The following is a 26,787-nucleotide window of genomic DNA, read 5'->3' on the forward strand; positions in this document are numbered from 1 at the left end:
TCACTACTGTGCATGTCTGTGCTAGATAAATGTTAGATCTTTCATCTTCATTATTCTGTCTTTCCTTTCAGTCTCCTGTTTGCTTTAGATAATATTGCCTTGAAGAAGGTACAAACCCGTCAGTTCTGGAGTCAGTTCTAGGCACTGAGGATACAGCAGTGAACAAACACACAGACCCTGCTCATGTTTTAGTGGGGAAGACAGACACATAAACAAGAACAAATAAAACGGCAAGCAGTACTGTTAGGCAGAAAGATGGGTATGAGCGGGGTGGAGAGAGACTAAAGCTAGTAAAACCCACTAAAAGGGACTCAGAGAGTTAACCAGATGAAACCAGAGAACCAAAAGACTCCCAGAGTTAATTAGCTGAAGTTTCAAGGACCAGGAGTGACTTGGAATGTCCAGACACTCCCCAGAAGAAAAACAACTTCCCACATGAGAAGCTTCCAAGCACAGACACTCCCCAGATTTAGAAAAAAAAAAAAAAAATCAGAGAACCGTCACCAAAACCATCAGAGCACCGCCCAAGCCCATGTCTTATTTTTGCCAATGAGACAGGCCCCCCAAGGCCAAAGACTGTCAATCAAGGACTTCTCTGCCCTGCCAAAAAACCCACAGAATTAAGCCTTACAGTAACTAGCAACCTGCCTTTGTCTAACCTAACTCTGGTCCACTCTTCATTTGGAATATATTCAAATAAAATTCTCGTTCTGCTTCGCTACTGTGTCTCTGCCTTCCAATTCTTTGCTGCTGCGGGGATAAGAACCGAGGAGAATAAACTCAACCCATAAGAGTACGTGCCTGCTCTATGGAGATAAACAAAGCAGGAAAGGGGCCAGGAGTGACGTTGGTTTAAATAATATAGCCAAGGAAGACAGCATCCAAGAAAGTAGCATTTGAGGAGAGAACGGAAAAAAGTGAGGCAGCAAACTGTGGAGATTCCTGGGGGAAGAGCATTCTAGGCAAAGGAAACAGCAAACTGAAGACTGAGTGGCACAACAAATTTTAGGGATTCAAGGACCACCAAGCAGGCTTGGGTGGCTGGAGTGAGGGAGGGGGGAATAGTGGGGAATGAGGTGGGGAGAGGAGGGGGGCAGATCATATACACCTGCTTCTGCCGAGTGAGGTAGGAGCCATGGGAGGAGTTTGAGCAAAGGGGGAACATGAGACATGATCTGACTTCGATTTTAACAGAATCCTTTGGCTGCCATGTGGGAGACAGACTGGAGAGGGCTGAGATGAGAAAGGGGAACCAGGGAGGAGGCTGCTGTAGTACATGGAGATGGAGGCAGCTAGACGGGGTGATGGCAGAGAAGATGGTGAGAAGTGGTCAGATTCTACAGATGTTTGAAGGTGGAACCCAGGGGGATTGGCCAGTGGATTGGCCACAGAATGTGAGAGGAGAGGAATTAAGGATAATCCCAAAGTTTTTGGCCCTAGCACCTGGAAATGTGGAGCTACTGGGAAGATGCCAAAAGAGGCTGAGAGAGAAAATTAGAGTTCCATTTTAAACATATTAAATTTGAGTTGGGTATTGGCATTGAGTTGGGATGTCAAGTGGAAAGTTGGATGTAATTATCAACCTTTGGGAAAGGAGAACTTAGGCCAATTCAAATGTCATTACCGAAAGAAGACGGGGAAGTCATTAGAGTACATACTCTGCTTGAAATCTGCAAAAGAGAACTACAACTTATTTTAAAGAGGAAAATGGAAGGAAGTAAACGCCAAATATGAAATTAAGAATAAAGTCACAAACTACCAACACTGGGAAAAATAGCAAACTTGAAACTAGCTCTTGGAAAAACCATTAAAACACAGTTTTTTTAATGCTTAAGGGAATTAATACCTTCTTGATGAAATCAAACAAAACCGGAAGAACAGACTAAAGAACAAAAAAGGGGAAGTTACAACAAATGAAAAGCAAGATTAGTTTTAATGACCAAGGGACTTCTATGTAAAATTGCACAAAATACATGTGAAAGCTTTCAAGTAATTGACTCTTCTTAACAAAAAGTAAGGCTGATGCAATAAAATAAAAAAAAGAAAAGAGATTTCAAAAAAAACCACTAAAGTTTTTTATAAAATGTATCAAAGAAGAACTTTCCTCAGTGGCACCTGGACCCAATGGATTAACAACAGGATTTCCCCCCAATATCTCATGAAGCTGTATAAATTGTCCCAGGGCATAATTCATTCTACAAGGCAGTCTTGGTCTTAATAATTCATGCATGAAAATTCTAAATAAAATACTAAGGAATAAAAAAATTTATTGTTGAGGACCTACTGTGTGTCCCTGTATCATATAAAGAAAAAAGAGATCCCTACCACTGGGGAGCTCACAGACTAGTTGGAAGAAAACAGGGTATAGACAAATAAAGATAGTTTGGTTCTTTCAAAGGCTTGAGGTGTGTGGGGGAGAGACAGAAATGAAAATGTCCGGTATGTTGCCCTTGGGGAACATACAGTTTAGCTGGGAACTTGCGTTCCAAAAGCTTGAAGGAGAAGGACACTGTTTCCTCCTGGAGAGGAGAATGAATCAGAGAGGGCTTCCTGGAGGAAGTGTCATTTGAACAAGACATTGAAGGAATATTTCTGTGATTCAGAGCATGAGCCCTGGAGTCAAGTAAATGTGGGATCAAAGCTCAGCTCTATAATTTCCTTGCCATGTGATCTTGGACAAATGACCCCCCTTTCTGGGCCTCAGCTTATAAAATGAAGCCTCTCCCCCTACCTCTGGCTTTTTGGAAAAATTACCTTAAAGAAGAAACTATAAAGTCCTGTTGTGGAGTAACAGCTCTACACACTGGTGCCACTACTGTAAGATTCAAGAGCTTTGAGCAGGTGAGAATCTCAAGCAGCCTTGTCTAAATAGAACTTTCTGCAATGATAGAAATGTGTTATATCTGCACTGCTCAGTATGGTAGCCACCAGCCACATGTGGCTACTGAGCCTTGATCTGAGGCTAGTAGGACTAAGGAATTGAATTTTCAATTTGAGTTCATTTGAAGTTAAATAGCCACAAACAGCTGGTGATTACCAGATTGGGTAGCACAGATCTGAAGGGCTTCCGGGCAGTAGTACCAGGTTGAGAAAAGGCCCAGAAGCATGATAACAATACAGCCCAGAAGGTCAGTACTAGCTGCCTGCAGTTGCTATAACAAGTTACTACAAACTTAGGGACTTGAAACAGTACAAATGTATTCTACTAAAGATTTGGAGGTCAGAAATCTAAAATCAAGGTGTCAGCAAACCCCCTTCTGGGGCTTTGGAGAGCATCCATTTCCTGGCCTTTCTCAGCTTCTTGAGGCTGCCTGCATCTCTTCATTCATGGCCCTTTCCTCACGCTGCTTGGCATTTGCTTCCACTGTCACATCTGCTACTGACTCTGACCTCCAGCGGCTTCTTATAAGGACCCTTTTTGATATCACTGAATCCATCCTAACAATCTAGGATACTCTGCCTGCCCACCTCAAGATCCTTAACTTAATCACATTTGCCAAGTTCCTTTTGTCATGTAAGTTCACATATTCACAGGTTTGGGAGATTCGGATGCAGGCCTTATTAGGGGCCATTATGTTGGTCTGTTATAGGCTCTGAGCAGCTAGAATATAAGTGTGTCCAGTAGTAAAGAGAAGCCTCAAATACCAACCTAAGGAGCTTGGACATGGCCTTTCTTTCCAGAAAGATCCATAATCTGTCACCCTCTCACCACCTCTGCTGCTGTTCTCCTGATCCAAGTCATCATCACTTCATGCTTAGACGATTGCAGTAGCCTCTTCACTTCCCTTCCCATCCCTCATAGTCTCCACCAGCAACTTGAGGGATCCTAGTAAAATCTAAGTCAAATCAAAACACTTCTCTACTCAGAAAAGGGTTGCCTGATTTAGAAAAAAAAAAAAAATACAGAATGCTCAATAATGTGTGAATTTCAAACAAACAACAAAAATTTTTTAGTATGTCTCAAATATTGCATGGGACATACTCATACTAAAAAATTTTTCTTGTTCATCTTAGACTCATATTTTATTGGGGAATTATATTTTATCTGCTAATGGTAGCTCAGAACCATCCCATGGATCTCCAAACACTTGCTATGGCCTAGGAGTCTTTCAAAGTCCAGCCACCTGCGGCCCATCTCCCTTCATCTCCTGCCACTCTCCCTCTTGCTTGTTCTGCTCTATCCACACTGGGCTCTTACTGTTCCTGGAATATACCGAGCATGACCCACCCTGGAATGTTGCCTCTGTCTGGAATGCTTTTATTCCAGATTTAAGTGTGCATGACTCCCCCCTCCTTCAGGTCTTGGCTCATATATCACCTTACCAAAGGGACCTTGCCTGGCCCACCTATATCTCTGCCCCACTCAGCCCTCTTTGTCCCCTTTAAATCGCTTAGCACTTATCACTACTTAACATTTTTCATATTTCTTTATTTCTTTGCTTATTGTGTCTTCCTCCATTAGACTTTCAGCTGCCTCAGGGAAAGGATTTATGTCTCTTTTGGCCACTGCTACATCCCCAGTGCCCTTGCCCACAGCAGGTGCATAATGAATGTTTGTTGAATGAATAAAGGAATAAATGATGATATCACTGAACTGCTGGATCCAGCTGTGCCTGAAGCCATCCATATTTGTGAAATGGGATAGGAAGATACAAACCAGTTTCCCTCCAGCTTACACCTCCATCTCCGAGACCAGGTCATGGCTGGTGGACTTCTTGCTGACCACACTCTCATCATTGCTCTGCGACTCCTTCAGGGCCCAGCGACACGCAGCTGGCAGGGACTGGCGGAGCCGAGTCCTCCCAAAATACAGGAAGAGCATGGGATTGAGGCAGCTGTGAGCAAGGGCAAGGCCCACGACCAGGGGTTCAGCCTTCAGGGCCCTGGCCAAGAGCATGGAGTGTGGTGAGGCTATGGTAAGTACCAGCCCCAGTGTGTGGTAGGGGGCCCAGCAGACAAAAAACCCCACCACAACGGCTGTGCCCAGTGGCCAGCAGCCTCGGGCCGCGCGGCAAAGGAGGGCACTGTAGCAGCTGGCCACGACCACCAGCGGCCCTAGGAAGCCAAAAATAAACCGGGTGGCAGACACTGTGTTTTCAGCTATGGCCGAGCCACCGTAGTCCACCACACACTCCAGCCGCTGTGGGAAATGCTCCTGGTGCAGCCGGCGGTAGACGGCCGAGGGCACAGTGAGCAGCAGGGCCAGTGTCCAGGCTGCCCCACAGGCCCCCTGCACCCGGCATGCACGCCCAGCTGTAGGCCACTGGGCAGGCCTGAGGGCCAGCAGGCAGAGGTCGGCGCTGAGGGCAGCCAAAAGGAGGACGCTGGCGTACATGGACAGCAGGATGACAGAGGGCAGCGCCCGACAGCCCACGGCCCCGTAGGGCCAGTGGCCCCCGTGGGCGATGGGCACTGCCAGGACGGGGAGAGACAAACAGCACAGCAGGTCCGCCACGGCCAGGTGGAGGAACCAAAGGGCACCCACCCGCTGGCGGGCCTCATTCCTCGTCACCCAGGCCACCGTGGCATTGCCCGGCACTCCCACCAGAAAGACGGCAGCATACAGCAGGAGCGGGGCCGTGCGGAGGGGGTCGACGGAGACGCAGGTGCCATCAGCACAGTCCACGGGGAGATCCGGAATCTCGCTGTAGTCCCCATACTCGTAGCGGAGAGAAGTGTTCTCCATCCAGGCCCCGGGCACCTGGGCAGGAGAGAAATGCCGGGAAGCCTCAGGGGCGAAAGCTCTCAGCCCTTGGAATCCTCCCGTGTAGGAGCCCCAGCCCATCAGCCTCTTGGAGACAAACCTATAACAATGAGAACCGCAGTGCATTAGGATATTGGAATTCCAGACAACTATAATATTAGAATGAGCTGGTAGCATCCTGGAATTCAAGAGTAGTACAACACAGAACCCCAGCATGTTAGAATATTGGGGTTCTAGAATGCCAAAGTGTCAGAGCCCTAGCTCAGGGGTATCCTGGAATTCTAGAATTTTACCATGTTAGAACCCCAGTTTAGTAACATCTTGGGATTCTGGCATATTATGATGTTAGAACGTGATTGTGATTTTAAAAATCTTAGAATTCCAAACTATTACACTATCAGAACCCTAGCCAATTATCATGTGGGGTCCCAGCACAGCAATGCCTATCAAATTTCCCCTGTTGGTGGAAATGTTCTGTATCTGTGCTTACGTGGTAACTGCCAGGCACGGGGGGCTGCTGAGCGTTTGAAAGGGAACCAGGGCAACTGAGAAACTAAATTTTCAGTTTTACTTGATTTTAATGAATGTAAATGGCTACACTTATCTGGTGGCTACCTTTTTGGACAGAAAACTGGGATGGTAGAACACTAACCCATTAGCAACCTAGAATTCTGGATCTTAAAATACTGGAATATGAATATCTATGAAGAGGGGAAAGGTTCATATGTATTCACAGCAAAGTATTTGTCTTCATTCTTCTTCATCGGTGTTTTCGAATCTTGGTGCCTCAAAAAGATACCTCTGGAGCAATTCTGTTATTTTTTTTTTTACATAAACTAGATCATGGTAAAACATGCAGACTGCGAAGTGCCCTCATCACACTGGTACAGCTCACGACCTGTACACACCGTGTAAGCGGCACCCAGATTGAGAAACAGAACATTCCTGGAATCCTAGTAGAGCAATTTTAAAAAGTAATGATGCTGTTAGGAAAACAGGAAAAAATACAATCTTGAATTCTCCATCAGGAGATTCATTCACGGATCCAACGAAGCTCTGAGTCCCAGACACGGGATGCACAGAGAGCACCACACAAAAACCTCTCTCCTCTTGTTGCTGACACTCTGGGGAGACAAGCCAGACAGCAGAGAAATCAATAAGCAAATACGCAGTATCTTGAAAGGTGATAGATGCCGTGGCAAAGGAAACCAGAATCACACAGGGCATTTTAAATTCCCTATGCTGGAGTTTTAAATGAGTGGTCAAGGAGGGCCTTTCTGAGCAGGTGACATTTGAGCCAAGCCAGAGAGGAAGAGGAGGAAGAAGCTCCAGGCCGAGGGAACAGCCGGCACAAGGGCCCGGCGTGGGGAACGTCACGGTCACGTTCAAGGAGAAGCGAGAGGCGGGTGTCGTGAGAATGCAGTAGGTGAGGGGGACAGAAAGGAGGTGAGAACAGGGAGCTATCAGGGGCCACGTGGGGCACTGAAAGGATTTCATCTTTTATTTCACGGGAGATGGGAGCCATAGGAGGGTGCTGAGCAGAGAAACAATATGCCCCATCATCGCAATAATAATAATAACCACTATGATTATTCTTAGAAGCCACCATCTACTGCACACTTTGTGGTACGTGTTGGGTAAAGCTTCAGGCACCTTTAAATGTTATATTCTTTGATCCTAGTAACAACCATCTGCTTTCAATGCTGTCATTATACCCATTCTGCAGATGAGGAGACTGAGGCACAGAGAAGTTAAGTAACTTATCTAAGATCACTCAGCTAAGCAAGTAACAGAGCTGAGTTTCAAACTGGGTTAGTCCCAGTCTAGGGACTCTGGACCCTAGAATATTACCATCCAAAAATCTAACATTAAAAGACAGTATAGCCAGTGGCCCAAAGCAGTCCCAGGCTCTGTGACTCGGCGTCCGCCAGCTCTCTTTCAGTTTCCTCCTCTGAGAGATGAGAGGTATCAAGGTAAACCTACCTCACCGGTTTGGGGAGGCCTTGAGGAGTGACTATGTGTGAAGCACGTGGCACAAAGCAAGGACTCAGGTAGCAGGTAGATTGTCCCCAGTGATGTCAGCATGACCTGAGCCAGCGGCTCTCTGCTGACTCTTCTGAGCGGCTGGCACTTCCCAGGGCATGGGCTGGGGCTGACACAACAGGAAGAGCAGAGGAGAAGTTGGGGCACTCCCCTCCACCCCCTCATTAGCTGCCAAAAGACCAAGCCACTTTGTGCATGTGTTTGGACTCGGGCACTCTCTTTTCACACTCTTTCCATCACTGGAGTAAAATGTGTGCAGGCTTTAATAATGCACGCCCCTGCCAGCTGTGTGGCCTTGGGCAAGTCACTCAACATCTCTGTGCCTCAGCTTCCTGGTCTGTAGAATGAAGAGTACTGCTCTCCCTACCTTAGAGGCATTAGGAGAGTTCAAGCTCACAGGAGCCAGGTGCTGCGCCCCACGCCGGGTCCGCAGCGTTAGACAGGAGCGGCTGCTGATGCCACCACCATGCGCACCCTCTCTCTCCAGCCAAAGCCCCACCCTTCCCAGCTCCTCCCAGCGGAAATTGGGAAATTTTCTGCGAGTAGACAGTTCAGTTAGTCAATGATATTTCCCTTTTAACATATTAAACAGAAGTGGAACATTCAAGACCCGCTGTGCCATCTCTTAATCTTTCCTATGATCTCCCCCCATGTGCACACATGTCAGCTCCTTCCTGATGGTGGCTTTAAAATCAGTCCACTGGCCGGACGTGTCATGCTTATTAACCAGTCTTGGACCAGAGGACAAAAAACGATAATCATGAGCAGCTTTATTATCTTATTATTTTCTATAGTGAATAAATTATATCTGTATATAAAACATAATTGCCAGGATTATTATTTTATAGTAATTCAAGTAATAGATGACATTTATTGAGCACCGGTTGTGTACCAGGCATACCCTTATAATAACCCTAAGAGGCAGGTGCTGTCATCATTCCCGTTTCCCAGGGTGCCAGCTCTTCCTGTCTTTGGGCTCAGCTGGGTCCCCAGCGTCTAGAACACTACCTGGCACATGCTTAGTTGCTATTTGGTGGTCACTGAGGTTTCTTTCAGTTCCTTGAGGTTACAAACACCCTTGTGGGGGCCCTTGGCACATGCATGTTTGTGCCTCATCAGCTGGTCTTGCTCTGGGAAATCATGGGGCGAAGTCTACTGAAACCGAACATAAAATGCCCTGCTTGCCTCCCGGAGAGGCACACATATGCTCACCAGAAGGCGTGGACCAGAATGTTCACAGCCACCAGATGGGAAACCAGCAAAGCATTCACCCACAGGAGAGTGACTACACATACCGTGGCATGTTCCCGCACAGGAATATCCCGTCACAGTGGGATGAACAAAGCACGCATGAGAAGGTGGCTGGGTTTCATCCATAGAGTATTGAGAAGAAAGGGTCAGGCGGACACACAGGAGAATGTACTGAATGACCCCATTCACAGAAAGTTCAAAACCGGCAGAAGGATTCTGGGGGAAGGGAGGGGGCAGCAGGGCCTGGGGGTGTGGTGCAGGGGGAGCTCTGGCCTGGGCTTGCGCTGTTTCTGACCCTGGTTACTGGTTACCTGGGTGGGCTCAGCCCGCGGAGATACCCAGCACTGCCAGGTCTGATGTGCACTCATTTCTGTGCACGTGTCAAACGTGAAAATAAGGAATCTTTCTTCAGAGGTGGAACTACAAGTGGAAGGGCAGGGTGCCATTTGGAGGAAGCCCCGGAAGTCGCAGGAACCCTAGCAAGTTCGAAAACTGCTATTTCCTAGGCACCTAACTGTGAACCCTTTGACAAAGGAGAGCTTTCTGCTGGGCTGCCCAAGTAAATTCCAAGGATCTGGGACTCCCATGTGGATTCCAACATGCTCGGGGTAAGATTCCACATCCCAAAGTTTAGTAGTTTAGTTCTGATTCCCAGATTCTGAAAATAATGAATCTCAAAGTCCAAGACGGTGAACGTGTCCCCCTTCCTCCCTTCCCCCTCTCCACCTCCCCACAGGCTGTCCTTCCCGCCCTCCCTCCCTCCATCCTTACCTTCTGTTGGAAGAGGATCCCAATGTGGCCAAATGCCTCCTGGGAGCACGTCCAGGACCACAGCCAGGACCCAGGAGGTCTGGGGTCTCTCCACTGCCTCTGGTAGGTGGTGGATGCCCCGATGTCCGTCTATTAGGCAGGGTTCCTGCGGGACACTCCTGGGTACAGCCACCTCATGGGCACCAGCAAATCTCTTCATAGCCAGGGAAAAACAGGAGTGGCTTTTTCCTATTCCCAGGGTGTGTTTGTCCTGTATTTGTCCCATGACTCACACGTCCCAAAATTACCAGGCAGTGGACGAGGCCATAGAGGGCTCCAGTGGGTGGAGGGCTGACCCAGTATCACCAACCCCAGTTCCAAGGCCACCAGCTTCCTGGAAGCCAGACTTCCCTGTGGTCTGACCTTTGAGGCTGGGTCTCTAGGCCTGGACTCCCGCTCCCACAGGGTTCTCTGAGGTCTTCCTCACCAAGCACCCACTGCTCGCCACCCACCTCCCAGCCTCCAACTGTGTACCCAGCCCCTCCATTCTGCCCTCAGCAAAGCCACCCGCCTCCCCTGTTCTGAGGGAAACGGCTCAGGGTCACAAAGGCCAAGACCGCCAAGGTCAGGGCCTGGAGCCTCAGAGGCAGACAAAACATAAACACGTCTGGTCTCCTCTGTAGACCTCAGTTTTCCATTTTTAAAACAGGAAAATGTTGACCATGGTGGTTCTTAACTTCCCTCCCAGCACAGCACAGAGGCTAAGAACATCAACTCGAGACCCAGAATGGTTAAGATTTATATTCCAGGCCCACTATTGACGAGTTGCAGGGCCTCAGCCCGTCTGGGCCTCTACTTCCTCATACGTGAAGAGGACATTTTGCTACAAGCATGGAATGAAGACATTTAAAACATGTACAGCAGTGCCCCACACCTACGGCCTGCTGTGTGCATGTTTGTTAAATAAATAACAAAAAGAATATCATGTAAATTCCTAAAATTTCCATCATAAGAATAATGCAGGCTTAGCAGGAGGAAATGGCTCTCCATCCAGCCCTAGGGCCCTTACTCAGCAGCTTTCCGTGTTGCACTTCTCTCCGGGACACCGTGGAGGGTGCCGGTATATATTTACACATTACTTCTGCTGTTGTTTAGAGATTCAAGTCATGTTGTTAGAGGAAGTTGTTTCTGAGTCAAGAGACACACTCGCTACATGACCCGGGGCATCCCCAGCCCCTCCCTGCAGGACCCTGTCCAGGCTGAGCCGGCCCCAGACCCCTGTAGGCACAGAAACATCCCCTCACCCCACCCCCACGACATGGAGAGGGGACCCCCTTATCACCCACACCCAGCCAGCCCGAGGCACGGGGGGAACCCGCAGGGGCCAGGAAAAGAGCTAAAGATGGGAAAAGCCAAGGCTGGGGACTGTCGTTTCTCAGCTCACACTCTGTTCGCACGGATGTGTTTTCTCTGATGATTTGATCTTAAATTCTCCAGCGCTGGAATCTTAGGACCTAGTTTCTCAGATTCTTGGAGGCTAAGGTTTTCTGGGGTCCTTGCACCTGGGGGCTCTTCCCTGGAGACCTGGGGAATGCTGTGAGCCAGGACAGGGTCTCTACAGGCTTCGGAAGGTGAGGGGTGGGGGCACAGCTGCTATAAAATGTGAGGGGCCTCTCTGGGAGGTGGGTTCCTTTCTCGGCCACACTCTGAGAGGGTGAGTACCAGTCCCTCAGCATCAGGGGAAACTTAGAGTGAGAACACCTTGGGAGATTACTCAGTGGACCCGTAGGAAATTACCATTTTTGCAGGTCAAAATAGGTTGAATGTGGGCAAATTTGTATTGAGAAAGCAGATTCGTAGTTGCAGGTTGGGGGTGGTGGAGTAGAGGTAACTGCTCAATGGGTACAGGGTTTTTCTTTGGAGGTGCTGAGAATGTTCTGGAACTAGATGGCAGTGATGGTTGTACAACATTGTGAAATACTAAGTTCTGCTAATGGTGAATTTTATATTATGTGTATTTCACAATTTTTAAAGGAATAAATAAATAAATATTTATAACCCCTCATCCCCAAATAGGATGAACTTCAGCAATCTCATAGTTTGATGTAATGGAATTATAGATGCCTGAAAGGGTGAATGGCCAAGATAGGGAAATCAATCTTTTTTGAACAATATATACTATTATGTGATATTTGACGCATAGAAAAGAATGTGATATTTGATGCATGAAAAATAATGTATTAACATATGCATAAGTTATACAACAATTACATAAACATCTATATGACCACCATTCATCTCGGAATATTTGAATATTTAAATCAAGGGTCAGCAAGCTTTTTCAATAAAGGAGCCAAGAATTAATGTTTCAGTTTTTGCTGGTCTAGAGGGTACTCATGGTCTTTGTCACAGCTACTCAAACTACCCTGGTAGAAGAAAAAGACTGAATGGAAACAGCTGTGTTCCAATAAAACTTTATTTGCAACGACAAGCAGTGGGCCGGATTTGCTGACTCTGATCTAGGTCAACGACTCTGAAATCTAGAATGTTGAAATCAGACTCTTAAAACATTGGAATCATAGGCTATTTTGACACATGGGATCCTACAATGTTAGTCACAGACTATTTGAATCACAGATTCTAGAATGTCACAGCAGAACCTCAGAGGGCTAGCAGTATAAACTATTGGATGTTAGAATTTTGTAGATGGTCTGAACATCAGTTAAAGAGTTCTAACCCTCAGCTGGCCACTATGGTAGCCACTGGCCCCAGGAGGCTACTGAGCATTTGAAATGTGGTGAATCTGAGATATTGTGAATGTAAAATACATAATGGATTTTTGAAACCCACTTGTTATGGAAAAAAAAGTGAAATCTCTCAATAACCTTTTATACTGAGCACATATTAAAATGAGGATATTCTGAATATACATGGTTCAATAAAATTGATCACCAAAATTAATTATACCTGATTCTTTTTGTTTCACTTTGCTTGTCTTTTGCTTGGCTGCTGGAAAATGTAAAATTACGTATGTGGCTGGAATTGTACTTCTATCAGACAATGTTAATCTGAAGTAACACCCTCCTCAAGGTTAGAGGTATGGTGCTTAGAAAGGTTACATGGCACAGACATAGGGGAGGAGGATCTGACCCCAGGCCTTGGGGAGCCAGGTCAGAGGAGCAGGGGGGTGGGTGACAGGGTCTTGGTGAAGGGAGGGACAGTCCTCTCAGCTGAAGCCATCAACCGCTTCCTTTCCCCACCACTTCCTCTTCAGAGCTTGTTGACCCAGCAGAATTCCCCAGGCCAAGATTTGGCAATCACGTGGTCCCTGAGCCCACTTCCCTCCTGGACGCAACTGGGCAATACCTCAGAGAAGCCACCTGGATCCCACTCATTGGCTTCAAGTGTTATTAGAAGACCCTTGTGGGGATCCAGCTCTTGGGACAGCATCTCCTTCCTGAACTGGGGTGAGGGAAAGACCTCATCACCTACAGCCCACACCCCAAAGCCGAAAAACTGAAGGATAGCCAGGAGCAAAGAGCGAATGTGGGGGTGGTGAGGCAAGGGAAGGAGTCAGGGAGGACTTCCTGGAGAAGGCTGCATCCTGAAGGCAGGTAGAAAAGGGACAGAGATGGTCTCTTAAAAACAGGCTGGGTGCCGAAGACTGAGCAAAAGGAGAGGCAGGGACCCAAGTGGAAGAGGAAGGAGGGCTTGGATCAGGCAGAGTGTGGGATAGGAAGAGGTGGGATCAGGCCTGAGTCCCAGAAACAGGCTTGGGCCCCCCTAGAAGGGTAGATGAGAGGAAAGGGAGGGTTGGGAGAAGAAGCTAAAGTCGGTTTGGGTGAGATCAGTGGGTACAGACCGCACATCCTGAAGAGAGACCCCACATCCTGAAGTCACAAAAGCAAGATGCATGGTCAAGAGAGAACTCAAATACGCCAGCATTTAAGGGCAGAGGAAGAAGTGCGAGATCACCCCAAGAAAGAGGGAGGAAAACCAGCTGGGCCTGGGGCCACAAGGCCCCAGCAGTGGGAGGAGGCAGAGAGGGGATGCTGCCTGTCAAAGTAGAAGGTGATTCCAGGAGCATGCGTGGTACCAGGTGCAACCCCAGACCTGAAGGAAGCTAGGCTTACATCTTCCCCATTGCTGCCAGGGGGTCTGCACAGGTATCAACATTTACTATTGAAACTCACACACAGCCTCTCTGGAAGCCCAGCAGAGCACCTCTTCTAGGTGCTCAGATAATATCTTTAAATAAAAGTTGTATCCAAGTTGCCAGTATTGTAGTAGCAGGATTCAGCTACTTTTCCCTTCAGAATCATGCGGAAGGCGATTCCCTGGGCTCAGCCTGGTCTTGCAGAAGGACAGGGAGTTGATAACTTATGCAGTCCAATGTCAGTGACCCACGTGGCTCCTAAGCACTAGAAATGGGCCGTGCGTATAACATGCACAGAGGATTTTGAAGACATAGCACCAGAATAAAAGTAAAAGATCTGTTTAATAGTTGTTCACATAGATTACATGTCGAAAAAATATATTTTGGATGTACTGAGTTAAAAAAAATATACTATTTTGCTTATACAAAGTGTACATGACTATGTTATTATTGTTATATATTAAATATAATTTTAGAGAGCAACATAATATAAACATGTATTGCATTATTATTTCTATAACGTATTAAAGCATAGCTATTACATACATTAATATAGTATGAGTGTGTTACATACATATTTTCTGTATAATATTTTATATTTGGTAATTATAATTATTATATAATATGTTGATATTCATATAATACTAACCACATAACATAGTCAGATAATATCATTAGCACAGTATTCATATCATGGTTGTTATTATAACATATAATTATATTACATTAGTAAATAAGGCACTATTATTTCATCCATTTCTTTTCAAGTTTTTAATGTTGCCACTAGGAACTTTAAGGCTTATGTGACTCGCAGCATATTTCTGCTGGATACTGCTGGTTTCTGGAATATTTCTAGTCAATTCACACACACACACACACACACAAAGCATTAAGCAGAAACGTTTTTAAGTCCATGACAAATAACACAATGTTTCAATGTTTATCACTTTTTATTTTCATGAGTCAAGTGATGCATGGTTTTTTTTTTAGGTTGAAAGGTTACAGGCTATATGATTCCATTGATAAACCCTTGAAAGGACAAAATCACAGAGAACAGGTTCGTGGCGTGTCAGAGGCTCAGGACAAGGCTGGGGAGGCTGGAGGAAGTGGGGCCGGCTACAACAGAAATCACAGGATCCTGGTGGTGATGCAAACGTCCTGTACCCCAACTGCGTCAATGTCAACAGCCTGACTGTGATGTCGTAATGTCATCTTGCAACATGTTCCTATAGAGAGAAACAGGTCAAGGCTCCGTAGGCTCCCTCTTTGCTGCTACGTACAACAGCATATAAGTTAAAAGTTTAATTTTTTTTGAAAAGTGCAAACAACACAGCAGGTTACAAAGTCAAAAGTCAAATTGTCCTATGACCCCACCCCTTGGACCTGCTGACCGATGTGTCCCAATCTCACCTTCAGCCAACCTTCCCCACAGTGCTTCTGCCATAACCACGTGACATCTTTTTACTTCATCCTTTTCTTAAAGGCTAGTTAAGTAACAATGTTCTTTAAATCAAGTACCTTTACAAAAGCTTAACTAGATCCCTGTTATTTTGCTTTATCCTAACAAGAATAACTCTTGGGATGCTAATTATTTTGGTTTTTTTCCCCCCCAGCTCTCCATAAAAATAAATACATAGCTATTCTTTAAAGGTTAGGATGTTTCTACTGGTCTGTATCCTCCGCATCTGATGTCCTCTAGCCACACTCTCTTCAAGCACAGACAGTGCAGTATGGGAGTATGTTGGTTTCTGTTTGTTTTCCAAAGTACTTGGATGGAAGGAAAGGTTGGGTGTCCCTAGAAGGGAGAGTTAGTCTTGGAAATGAGAAGAGTTCCCCTCGAAGATGCAGGACAAGTCCAGGAACGGTGGACAGTGTGGAGCAGAGGTCCCCGGGACACCACCACCTAAACCGAGGGCTGGATTAAAATAAGCAGAAAGAGAATGGACGGGAATGAAGGTGAAGCTCCGGGCAGACAATGGCCTGGAAGGTCCTCCTTATACCACCTGGCTCTTCTGGGCTTGGGTGTCTGCCGTGGAGAGTGTGTAGGACTTGCTGTCCCTGCTCGTGGACTCTTCGGTCAACAAGTTCCGGATCTTGGAGGGGAGGGACTTGAGGAACCGGATTTGGAAGCTCTGGGCAGCGACCACGTAGATGATGGGGTTGATGCAGCAGTTGATGTAAGCAATGGCGACACACAGGGGGTCCCAAGCAAACAGGGCTTTAAAGCTTTCCGAATCCTTGGAGACCAAGGCCATTATCATCCCTGTCACCTGATAGGGCAGCCACAAGACAAAGAAGCTGGCCACCACAGCCACAACCACCTTGAGTGTCTTGGTGGAGCGTGTGGCGCTGCGGCTCCAGGCTCGGATCAGAAGGAAGGTGTAGCAGACTGTAAGCGTGACCAGCGGCAACAGGAAGCCCACAACGAGCCGGAGGCTGGCCACAGTGTTCTCTATCTGTGAATTCTTTGAACCATAGTCAACGCCGCATATTGACTTGGATGGAAAGGACTGTTGGTGCACCGCACGGAACACTAAGGAGGGTATGGTCAGCAACAGGGCCAAGCCCCAGGCCACACCACACGCCGTCCAGGCCAAGCCAGCCCCTCGGTAGTTCTGGCACCAGATGGGATTAAACACCAGCATAAAGCGGTCGGCGCTGATGGTGGCCAGGAGCAAGATGCTGGCGTACATATTGAGCAGGATGAGAGAGGGCAGGATGCGGCAGGCAGCGTTGCCAAAGGGCCAGTGGTTGTGCATAACAACAGACGTGAACATCATGGGCAACGCCAGGCAGGAGAGGAGGTCAGCCACCGCCAGGTTAAGAAACCAGATGGCATTGATGGTTCGTCTGGCCTCAGACCCAGTCACGCAGACCACCAATGCGTTGCCTGGCACTCCCACCAGGAAGACAGCTGCATAGAGTACCAAGGCAATCACATCTGGAGGGTACAGCTTGGAGACCTTGGGAAATCCATCCACTGTCATGCTGGGGTCCAAAGTCTCCGAGTCATAATTGTACTCAAAGGTGCTATTGTCCATGGAGTCCTGGGTGGAATCAAAGAGGCAGGGAGAGTATGAGTCTGCAGGTCGGTGCTGGGGGCGGGAGGCTATGTGGCTTTCAACCCATCGCTCGACCCTTTTTTTTTTTTCTTGGTATCATTAATGTACAATTACATGAGCAATATTGTGGTCACTAGATTCCCCCCATTATCAAGTCCCCTCCACGTACCCCATTACAGTCACTGTCCATCAGCACAGTAAGATGCTATAGAGTCACTACTTGTCTTCTCTGTGTTGTACTGCCTTCCCCATGCCCACCCCTACATTATGTGTGCTAATCGTAATGCCCCTTTTCCCAGCACTCCACTTTGCTGAGCCTCAGGTTTCCACTGGGAAATGGGGACCCTGAGAGCTGAGAGCCAGCTGGGGTGGCTCTTTCTTTATACCACTTATAAAATATTGAAAACCCTTCCATGCTAATTGGCATCCCTGCCACCTCCCTCTGGTACCAGGGCTTCCCCATGGTCCAGTAATCAAGGGGTTAAAGCCTAGACCTGCTGCAGCTGTGACCGTCCATTGACTGGTCAGGGCCCAGGGCACACTGCTTATTAGATATTTTTAATGTCACCAACAAACTGAGATGACACTGCTAGGTAGTTACCCCACCACCACCACCCACCACCCTCACCTCCTTTTCTAGCCTTCCACCCACTGGGGCAGCTCTACGCTCTGCCCGGGCACGGCTACCCACAGAGGCAGTGGTTGGGCAGTGCCTCATATACTCAGGCACAACATTCAAGCAGGGGAAGAAAGGGCACCCAAAATACCTCTGTCATCAAGATAAATAATATCTTCATGCAGTCTTCTAAAGAATTAAAATTAATACCCCCAGAAAAATCCATGGTGGAAAACATCCAAATTTTACATAAAGACAGGCTACTGCTGTTTGTTCATTTAACGACCCTGTGTGATTGTGCAATGGGAACCATCCCATCAGCCCACAGTTCATGTTCCTGGTAGGGTGGGGCTTTGCAGGTTGACAATGGCATGCAAACATATCACGCACTGCGGGGCTTTATGTACGGTCCTGCTATTGGATTTGGGAGCTTTTTTTTGTTTGGGGATTCTTTTTTAGGTAGAGCTACGTTTACTTTTTCTACTTGGTTCTAACTACAGGAGGATATTTTGCTGAGCGTAGAGGAACACACGGTGTCCTTTCACGCTGGGTTCCAGAATGGTTCAGCACTGCACTAGGGTCCAGATCCCAGCCGTCCTACTTGAAGCCTGGATGGCCCTCTGCAAGTTCTCCTACAGCTCGGTGCCTCTGTTTCTTTCCTAGTTAATTCCTAGCAGTTCATCAGTTTTAGCTATCATGATTCCAAAAACTCAGTCTCAGAGCAAAGAAAATATTTGGGAGCAATAAGAGGAAAAAGAAGAAACAGGAATAAGAATTAGTTTTACATTGTTGGAAGGAGGGCAGATGTGATGAAAGCAATAGAGAAGGATATGAGTTCAAGGACAAAGAGGGCCTTGGCACCCAGATTATGGTCTCTAATTACCAAGTGCCACTCAAAGAAACCAGGACTCCTTGGAGAAAGGCTGGTTCCATTCTGGGACAGGAAATACACAAGATGAGCCCAGAACATCTCATCCTAGAAAGTAAGGAAATCTTTAAGGAATGATGGGGACACAAAAGACAGCCTAAAAGGGCTCACACTAACCAAAGATGGGACAATTTGGGTCCCTAATAATAATAACTGTGATGGAATGAAACATATTAATACATGAAGATCTATGAGTTCACAATGATAATAAAAACAAGTGAACCCATTGGTCACCTTTTTTTTTCTGATCCTGCCATTTCTGTATAAAGAATATTTCGAGGAAATAAAGAGTCAGTGTGGGAACACCCTTCTTTAGAGAAGAATCTAAGAATAATGCCTTCAAGAGGAATGATAGAATTAAGGAAATAATGGATCTAGAGGGCAATCACCAACATCTGATAAAACCATCAGGTGAAAGACTGACGGGAACTTTACAAAAACGTGCCAGGCTGGCAATTCAAACCCACCGACCAAACTCAGCACTTCAAGGAGACAGACAGACATTCTGTTCTATCTCAGGGTTATGCAGTAGAAAAGATACAGCATCACCTATGAATTTTTGGAAAAAAAATTGAATGTGGATCTAATCAAGGTTCTAAATGTAAAATGACTGGATTACAGGAAACGTGGAGAGAAGAGGAACATGATAAATAGCACCATAGGGACAAAATCAGCTCCACTAGACCACAGGAAACTCTACAGGACAAATGGTCTTGTTTCTTCCACAAACAAATGATTTTCGTTAATGAAGGGGCAGTGTCATGGGTTAAAAGAGATTTAAGAGGCATATCAACCAAAGGCAATTTGGAGACCTTACTTGGATTCCGACTGGAATAATCAACTGGAAAATAAGACATTTTTGAGACAATCTGGGAGACTTACAAACGGACGGGGTATTTGAAAATCGTAAGGAATCAGTGCTGATTTTATTGAGGGTGATATGGTATTGTGTTTATGTTGAAAAAAAGAGGAGAAGACTGTTTCTGATAGATACACATAGCGGGCAAAGTAGGACATCTTGGGTTTGCTTTAAAACATTCCAGAAAAAGAAATAGCTTGAGAGATGGAGGGAGGAAGGAAGGGCGGAAGGGAAGGAAAACCGTGGATGAATAAGACTGGCAAAGTGCTGGGGACTGTTGGAACGGAGTGATGGATACTTTGTTCATTCAGAATCTTATTCTCTCTACTTTTGTGTGTTTGAAATTTTCCATAATGAAATAAAGCCTTGTAGGCAAATCTGTGCCCCCAAGGCACCAGATACAGCAGAAAAATAGCCATGCATGGCATGGAATGGTCATACTAAGGCAGCCAGTATTTACTGAGCACCTACTATGTGCCAGCCATGGCATTAGCTCTTTAACTCCTAACCACAACTACTAATAGGTTCTGTTAAAGTGCCCGTTTTCTTGATAAGGAAATAGTTACCGGACGGTGAAGTTGCCCTGTTCAAGTCACGTAGATAGCCCTTCAAACCTGTAGAGGCTGCGAAGCAAACTTATGTAGGCCACCCTGACAATACCCAGGGGGTGCTACAGAGGGGGTAAGGACACTGCAAGGGTGAGCTCTGTGGCCCTCGGAGCTAGCCCATCCCTGAAGGCCACTGTCACCAACCCAGGGCAAGGAGACAGAGAGAAATAGAGCTTGTTGTTACAGAAATATTCAAAGCTGGATTTTTTAGTGCGCTTGAATTTTCCGGCTGAGGTTTCTACCCACTATAACACCCACCTCATGGGTTAAATAAGATGAGACATGTTCAGGCCCCTAACACAGTGCCTGACACACAGTAGGGGAACAAGAACTGGCAGCCAATGCTATCATTATTTATCACTATTGTGACTGATTATTGATGAGCTCAGGTCTTTGAACCACTCTTTTTATTTCTAGTCCCTTTGTGTTGCCTAAGGTGTCAGGGATACTGCTGGTAGAGCCATCCATTTAAATGATTCAAAGGGAAAATGTCAATGTCAGTGTATCTCCAGGTAGTGGAATATTACTCAGCCATAAAAAGGAATGAAACACTGATCTATGCTACAATGTAGATGAAGCTCAAAAACATTACGCTGAGTGAAAGATGACAGACACAAAAGCTCATATATTGTATGATTCCATTTATATGAAATTCCAGGACAGGCAAATCCATGGAGACACAGAGGATGGGCTGGTGACTGCCAGGGGCTGGGGGCTTGGTGGGGGATGGGGAGTGACTGCTTAATGGGTATAGGTGATGAGAATGTTCTGGAACTACATAGAGGTGGTTGCTGAATTGCACACTTTAAAATGGTGAATTCTTTGTTTTGTGAATTACATTCAATTAAAAAAAAAATGCCACTGTCATGAAGGCACTGGAGAGCTGAGGGGCTGCTCCAGGCGAACAGGGACCAAACAGCCAGCTCAGCCAAGTGCAATGTGACATCCACTCTAAAGGGCATCATTTGGACCACTGAGCGAGTCTGAGCATGGTCTGTAGGCTAGACAACAGCACCGCACTGAGTGTTAGCTTTTCTGATGCAATACTGTGCTGTGCTCATGGAGGTGGGTGCCCTTCCTCCTGACAGACAGACACTGAGGTTTTTAGAAATTACGCTCAAATGGTTCAGAAAAAAGATGATGGATAGGATAGATGATAGATAAATAGATTGATTGATAGATAGATAAGTGATAGATAAATTGATAGAGATACTAGACAGATAACAACGGACAAAGCAAATTTGAAAAATCTGTGTAAAAAATATGTGGGAGTTCCTTGTATTATTCTTGAAATCTCTAAGTGTGAAAATATTTCAAAATAGAAAGTTAAAACTGTTGACATATCTCCATTGGGAAATAGCCCCGGTCCTGAGCCACCCATGCCTCCCGACCCCCTGCCAACTGCCTGGCTTCCCTTTCTCTACTCTGCGCTCCCCCTTCAGGTCCCCAGGCTCCAGTCGCTAGCGCCAGGCACAGCAGGAGGCCCCAGACCCTGCCAGGCTGGGTCTGCATCTTAGCAGGTTGTTAAATCTTTTGAAAGCTCGTCTTTGACATGATGCATGAAGGTCACCTGGCCTCTGCTGGTTTCACAAGCTCTCCACCATCCTTGACGGCAGAGCGGCTCAGCCCCTCAAAAGGGGAGCCTCCCAAGCCCCTGCACTCACACGGTCACCACTGCCCTTACAGCTGACAGCACTGCTCACCAGGGCCCTTTCTCACACGGACTTTATTGGTGCAGCAAAAAGATGCTGATGCTAACACTGCGGTTTCCAGGATCGTCCTGATGCAAATAGCTCGCAGAGCTTTGCTACTGCAGCATCCCCACAAAGGTTGGGAATAACTGAAGTGTCCAGCAAGAGGGGATTGGCTAAATTAATGATACACATCCAGGCAACAGAATACAATCAGAATGAACAAAGAAGTTTATGTACTGATGTAGAAAGAGCTACAAGGTCTAATGTAAAATAGAAAAGGCAAGGACCAGACAGTGTAGAAAGCATGCCACCTACAGAAGAGGAACTCTGTCTTCCTCCCTCCCTCCCGCTCTCCCTCCTATCGTTATCATTTTATCTCTCTGTATCTCTAGGGCAGCTCCAGAAGCAAAGGAAACTTGTATCAGTGGTTGCCCCGGGAGAGGGGAAGTAGGGGGCCGGGGGGCATATAAGGAGCTTTTTACCACATATGCTTGTTTTTCTTGTGTATGTATGTTTTTCTTGTATAGGAACCATACCAGTGAGTACACCATCCATTAGAAAAAAAAAAAGGATGTGGTTCTACAATTCTAGGAATCTAGGAAGATCCTAAGAATAGTTCTTCATCACACAAATATTATCTGGCCAGGGGATTGGTTTCTGATTGCTGGCACCTGCCCTCGGAGAGGTTCTGGTCTACCCGGAGAGAGAAATGAATGACCAGAGGCGAGAACAGTGTTCAGGAGAGACCGCAGCCTGGTGTGGGACCCGGGCAAGGGTTCGTAGACCCACAGAACTTTCTGCACTGATGGAAATGTGCCCCGTGTGCGCCCTCCAGATGGTAGCCACCAGCCCTATGTGACTGTCCTTTTAATTAAATTTCCATAGCAACAGGTGGCTTGTGGCTGCCCTATCAGACAGCACAGCCCCGGGGGCTGCTGATGGATTCCTAAGTGCCAGCTACTTCTCTGCAGACCTCCCAGGAGCTCACAGCAACCGCAAGGGTGGGACCCTCTTGCTGCCCCATCTTGAGAGCCCGGGTCTGTTGGGTGGAGACATAGAAGCTGGGAAGAAGAGGAGACTGGGATTGTCCAGGTGAGGTGAGGGACAGTGGTGGCTTGCATTAGGGCAGCGGCAGTGACAGGTGTGAATGGATCAGAGAACAGGGTGAAGGCGAAGACACGGCTCTCGCGAGAACAGCCATCAGAACGGGCTCGCTCTCTGCTCAGCCTTCCTCACCTATTATCTCATTTAACCGACAGAACAACCAAGTTTTTGCAGATGAGGAAACTGAAGCTACAGAGATAAGAGACCTTTCCGAGTCCTCACAGTTGGCAAGTGGAGTGGCAGAGATAGGAGAGAACTTCTGGGAGTCAGACTCCAGATCCCTCTCTGAGTGGCTACCAGGCCTAAAGTGGGGTGGGAGCTGGGAATGTACACTCAAGGCCAAAGGCCATGAGGTAAGAAGGAGAGACTGTGCTACACACCAGAAAATGAAAGATGAAGTGGCCAAAACAAAGTTAGAAGATCCACAGGTGCCATGTTAAAGAATTTGTATTTTATGCTGGGGTAATGGGGAGCCATGGATAGTCTTTGAGCTGCAGAGGGATGAGATTAGAGTTTCTGTTTTGAAAGATCCCTCTGGCCCCTGGGAGGGTGAGACCAGAGGCAGGAGGAGCGGAGAGGAGGCTGGAGCAGGGATCCAGGCCAGTAAAGATGGGGGCTCAGATGGGGGTGATGGCCAAGAGGAGTAGGAAAGAAGGAAGACTTTCAAGCGCACACAAGAGGCACGACTTGGCCACAGTTGCTCTGCTGGTGCCCGTCAGCTCTGCCCCAGCCCCTTCCCTCCCTCTCTGGGCTTCAGTTTCCCTAACCTTCCAGTAGGGAAAGTCCTGACAACTGTCTTCCCACAAAAGTGGAAATAACTAAACAAAAATGGAAAGAAAGACGCACTTCAGAATGCTAAGCACACAGAAGGCAAAGTCAGCTTTGTTTCCTGAACATTCCCCTCCCTGTCCCTAAATGGACGCATCTTTAAACAATCCACCCACAGGACCACATAAAACCATTATAAGTTATGTCCGGTGACCGATGGGACACCAGGGGGCAGTGGGTGTCTCGACTCAGATTTATCTTCTTGAATTTGCACCTTACTGAGTCCAAATCCTTAGGCATTGAGGATTAGGAAGGCTCACATTTTTAAAACCATGCGGGAAAGGCAAGCGTCCAGATCCTTTGAGAAGGCAATGAACTGCCTCTGAGGGTGGCAAAAATAAAAAAGTTTGCCGTAACTGTGCAGAAGAGGGTGTAGACAGACACTCTCGTGCACTGTGGGTGGGAAATATAAACTGGTACAGCTTTTGGCAATACCTGTTAAAACAAAAATTGCCCGTGCCTTTGATGCAGCATTTGCAGTTCTGAAAGTCCAGATCTGGGTCCAAAGATGTAATTTTGCTTTTAAAGACACACTATGGGAGAGAACCTAAATTTCCATGGATAGGGGATGAAAACTCTTGTTGGAGTATTATACAGCTGATAAAAAGAAAGAGGCAAGTCCCTTGAAATTCACAGGGACGATGATACCTTCCTCATAGAGTGCTTAAGATGAAATGAGTAAATGTAACATGCATCGCACAGTGCCTGGCATGCAGTAAGCTCTCAATGAATGCTGGTTAATAACATTAGGTTATTCATGAAAAAAAGCAAGATGCGAGATAATGTGTAAAAAAAATACTTCCTTTTGCAACAGGGGAAGAAAGGATGAACATGTATGTGCATTGAGTGCCAACTCTATGCCAGGCACTGTTGTAAGAGCTTTCCATGTAGTATCTCACTTAATTCTCTCCCTGATCCCAATCCTATAGGATTATTTATCCCCATCTTAAAGATAAGGAGAAGGAAGCCCACAATAAGCAAATTTCCTCAGCTATTACACAGGAAAGGCAGAATTTGAACCCATTTCGACTTGAGCCCCCTTGTCGAACTACTGTTTATTTCATTCCCCGCACATGCGTCCTGCTAGACTGTTCCTGGAAGGATCCCCCACAAACTGGTGCCTGTGGTTGCCCGTGGAGGCAGTGCCAAGGAGTCTGGGGCTCCGGGATGGGCAGGGAGTGTGACTTTTCACTAACAACCCTTTGGTACTTGGAACTATTTTACAGGAAGGGAAAGCTGTCAGAGCTAATAGTTGGTGCCACCCTGGAAGTCTGGTTGGCCCAGGCTGGGTCTCAAAAGTGGGGTCAGCAACACCGAGCTCCTCCCTGGTCCAGCCCACGTGTTCTCTGTTTCCATTTTCACCCAGATGAAGCTAGGCAAGACCCTCGGCAGGCACTCAGTCGCCACCCTGCCTCGCCCAGACCAGGGCTTCAGGATGCAGGTGGGCAAGGGGCCCCCCTCATTTAGCCTGCAGTCTCCGAGGCCCACAGAATCCATGGGGGACAGCCTGGTTCTGCCACCACCCACTGAAGACCTGGGCCACCACCACCCTTCCCTGGGCCTCGGTTTCCCTGTCCTTACGGTTCCGAACACCCAAAGGTCCAGGCAAGGCACTTTACCATTCTTCCAAACTGGCTCTTCCCAGCCTCCTAACCTCCACTCCTGCCATTCCCACTGCCTGGAAGGCCTTTTCAGGAATCTCTCCACTTGAGGAAGGACGTCATCCAGCCAGCTGTTGTGCCCTGGGGAACTTTGGGATCCCAGTCTTGCTGTGGCCCTGTCATCCCTTGACCACCTCCCTCCTTAGCTCCATCCCGGCCCTGGAGAGTCCGAGAGTCGGGCCAGGGGGAAAGTGGGAGACAGGGAGAAGGAAGAAGGGAAGGGAGAGAGCAAGAGGGGAGAGCTGAGGGAGAGGGGGCCCCAGGGATGAGAGGGCGGAGGAGCAGGTCCCCGCACGCACACCCCTTCTGAGGGACTCACCATATTTAGGCGTCTGGAGCTCCCCGCTGACCAAAGTTCTCTCCTGCCCACTAGCTTGTGGTTTTTAAGGCCCGAAGGGAGGGTACAGATAGCCGGGGAGGAAATGACCCGGCTCTCCCCTCTGGGGCTCTCATTGGTCCGCCCACTGGGCACCCCGGCTGGGGCGCCTCCCGTAGGGCACACACCCAGGGAGCTCTAAACACCCCCCAGTCAGAGGAGGGGCGCTGGGCTCAGAAAACTGAGGAAGTTCCCAGCCCCAGGAAGGAGGAAGGCAGCTGATCAAGACCACTGCCCCCTCTAAGCTCGGCCTCTCTCTGGGCCTTGGTTTCCCCGTGTGGGACCATTTCTCTGTTTTCTTCCAGGGCCCCAGGCAGCTGCAGAAAAAAAGCTCAAGGGTCCAACTGTCTTAAACTCCCGGGGAGCAGGGATCGTGAGCCCCAGCCTTTCAGCCAGGTTGCTTTGGGGCCCAGAGAGGCAAAGCAGGTCCGTGCGGGCGGCCCGGGGAATGAGATCTGTCAGGCCTTCCTTCCTGGGGCTTTGAAATTGACATCGCCTACCCCCACCCCCCGCCCCCACCAGCCAAAACCATGCTTTGGGCTTCATTCTGGGTTCTCACGGAGAAAGGCTGAGCATAGACCATCGAAGAATCCTGTATCGGTGTCCTATTGATGCTGTAATAGAGTACCACACACTGAATGAGTAAAAACAACCCAAAGGCATCCCTGCACAGTGCAGGAGGCCAGAAATCCGAAATCAAGGGCTCCGTCTGTCGGCTTCCACCTGGTCCCGCCTCTTCCAGCTTCTGGTGACTGCCGGCATTCCTCCATCTGACCATCTCTCCAGCCTCCACCTCTGTGGCCACATCCCCTTCTCTCCTTCTGTGTGTCTCAAGTCTCTCTCTGCCTCCATCACATAAGGACCCTGGTGATTACATTTGAGGTCCCCTTGATAATCCAGGATAAACTCCCATTTCAAGATCCTTACCTTACCTGCAAAGTTTCATATTTTGCTGTGTAAGATCACGCCACAGCTTCCAGGAATTAGGTGGACATCACTGGGGACCATTTTTTCAGCCTGAGTATGACGATGAATACAGAAGCAGGCTCACTTTTCCCATGCTCTTCTGAAGCTCCACAATATATCACCCACATCTTTTGTCTACAAGTAGCGTTTTTCTACAGCACCCTTCAGTTTTGTTTTTTTT

General features: G+C 47.5%; 2 protein-coding genes across 5 annotated transcripts; both read right to left on the minus strand.

The window, feature by feature from the left end:
* Positions 1–4,412: 4,412 nt before the first annotated feature.
* Positions 4,413–9,998, minus strand: C5AR2 (complement C5a receptor 2). Of its 3 annotated transcripts, none has more exons than XM_073226850.1 (2): positions 9,770–9,998; positions 4,413–5,804 (listed from the first exon to the last, which is right to left on the minus strand). In XM_073226850.1, exon 2 carries the CDS (start codon positions 5,783–5,785, stop codon positions 4,673–4,675), a length of 1,113 nt encoding a protein of 370 aa, XP_073082951.1. In that variant the 5' UTR covers positions 5,786–5,804; positions 9,770–9,998; the 3' UTR covers positions 4,413–4,672. The 3 variants fall into 3 exon arrangements, with proteins under 3 accessions (XP_073082951.1, XP_073082952.1, XP_073082950.1); XM_073226851.1 differs by having other exon boundaries at positions 4,413–5,701; positions 9,770–9,992; XM_073226849.1 differs by lacking the exon at positions 9,770–9,998 and adding an exon at positions 7,688–8,175 and having other exon boundaries at positions 4,413–5,701.
* A 4,837-nt stretch (positions 9,999–14,835) lies between these two features.
* C5AR1 (complement C5a receptor 1) lies at positions 14,836–25,713 on the minus strand. 2 transcript variants are annotated; one of them, XR_001853521.3, is made up of 3 exons: positions 25,584–25,713; positions 15,315–16,951; positions 14,836–15,130 (listed from the first exon to the last, which is right to left on the minus strand). XR_001853521.3 is itself a non-coding variant. In XM_017663195.3 (2 exons), the coding sequence occupies exons 1-2, from the start codon at positions 25,584–25,586 to the stop codon at positions 15,899–15,901; spliced, it is 1,056 nt and encodes a 351-aa protein (XP_017518684.1). In that variant the 5' UTR covers positions 25,587–25,713; the 3' UTR covers positions 14,836–15,898. The 2 variants fall into 2 exon arrangements, 1 of the variants encoding a protein (XP_017518684.1); XM_017663195.3 differs by having other exon boundaries at positions 14,836–16,951.
* Positions 25,714–26,787: the final 1,074 nt, after the last annotated feature.

The sequence above is a fragment of the Manis javanica genome, chromosome 17, assembly GCF_040802235.1.
Source record: "Manis javanica isolate MJ-LG chromosome 17, MJ_LKY, whole genome shotgun sequence".
Taxonomy (NCBI): Eukaryota; Metazoa; Chordata; class Mammalia; order Pholidota; family Manidae; genus Manis; species Manis javanica.

Coding starts and splice junctions, on each gene's coding strand:
- C5AR2 (XM_073226849.1), bottom strand. CDS start 7,912: ATGAGGGGGTGGAGGGGAGTGCCCCAACTTCTCCTCTGCTCTTCCTGT. Junction 5,702..7,687: donor GGCCTCCCCAAACCGGTGAG/GTAGGTTTACCT, acceptor TCTCCTGCCCAG/GTGCCCGGGGCCTGGATGGA.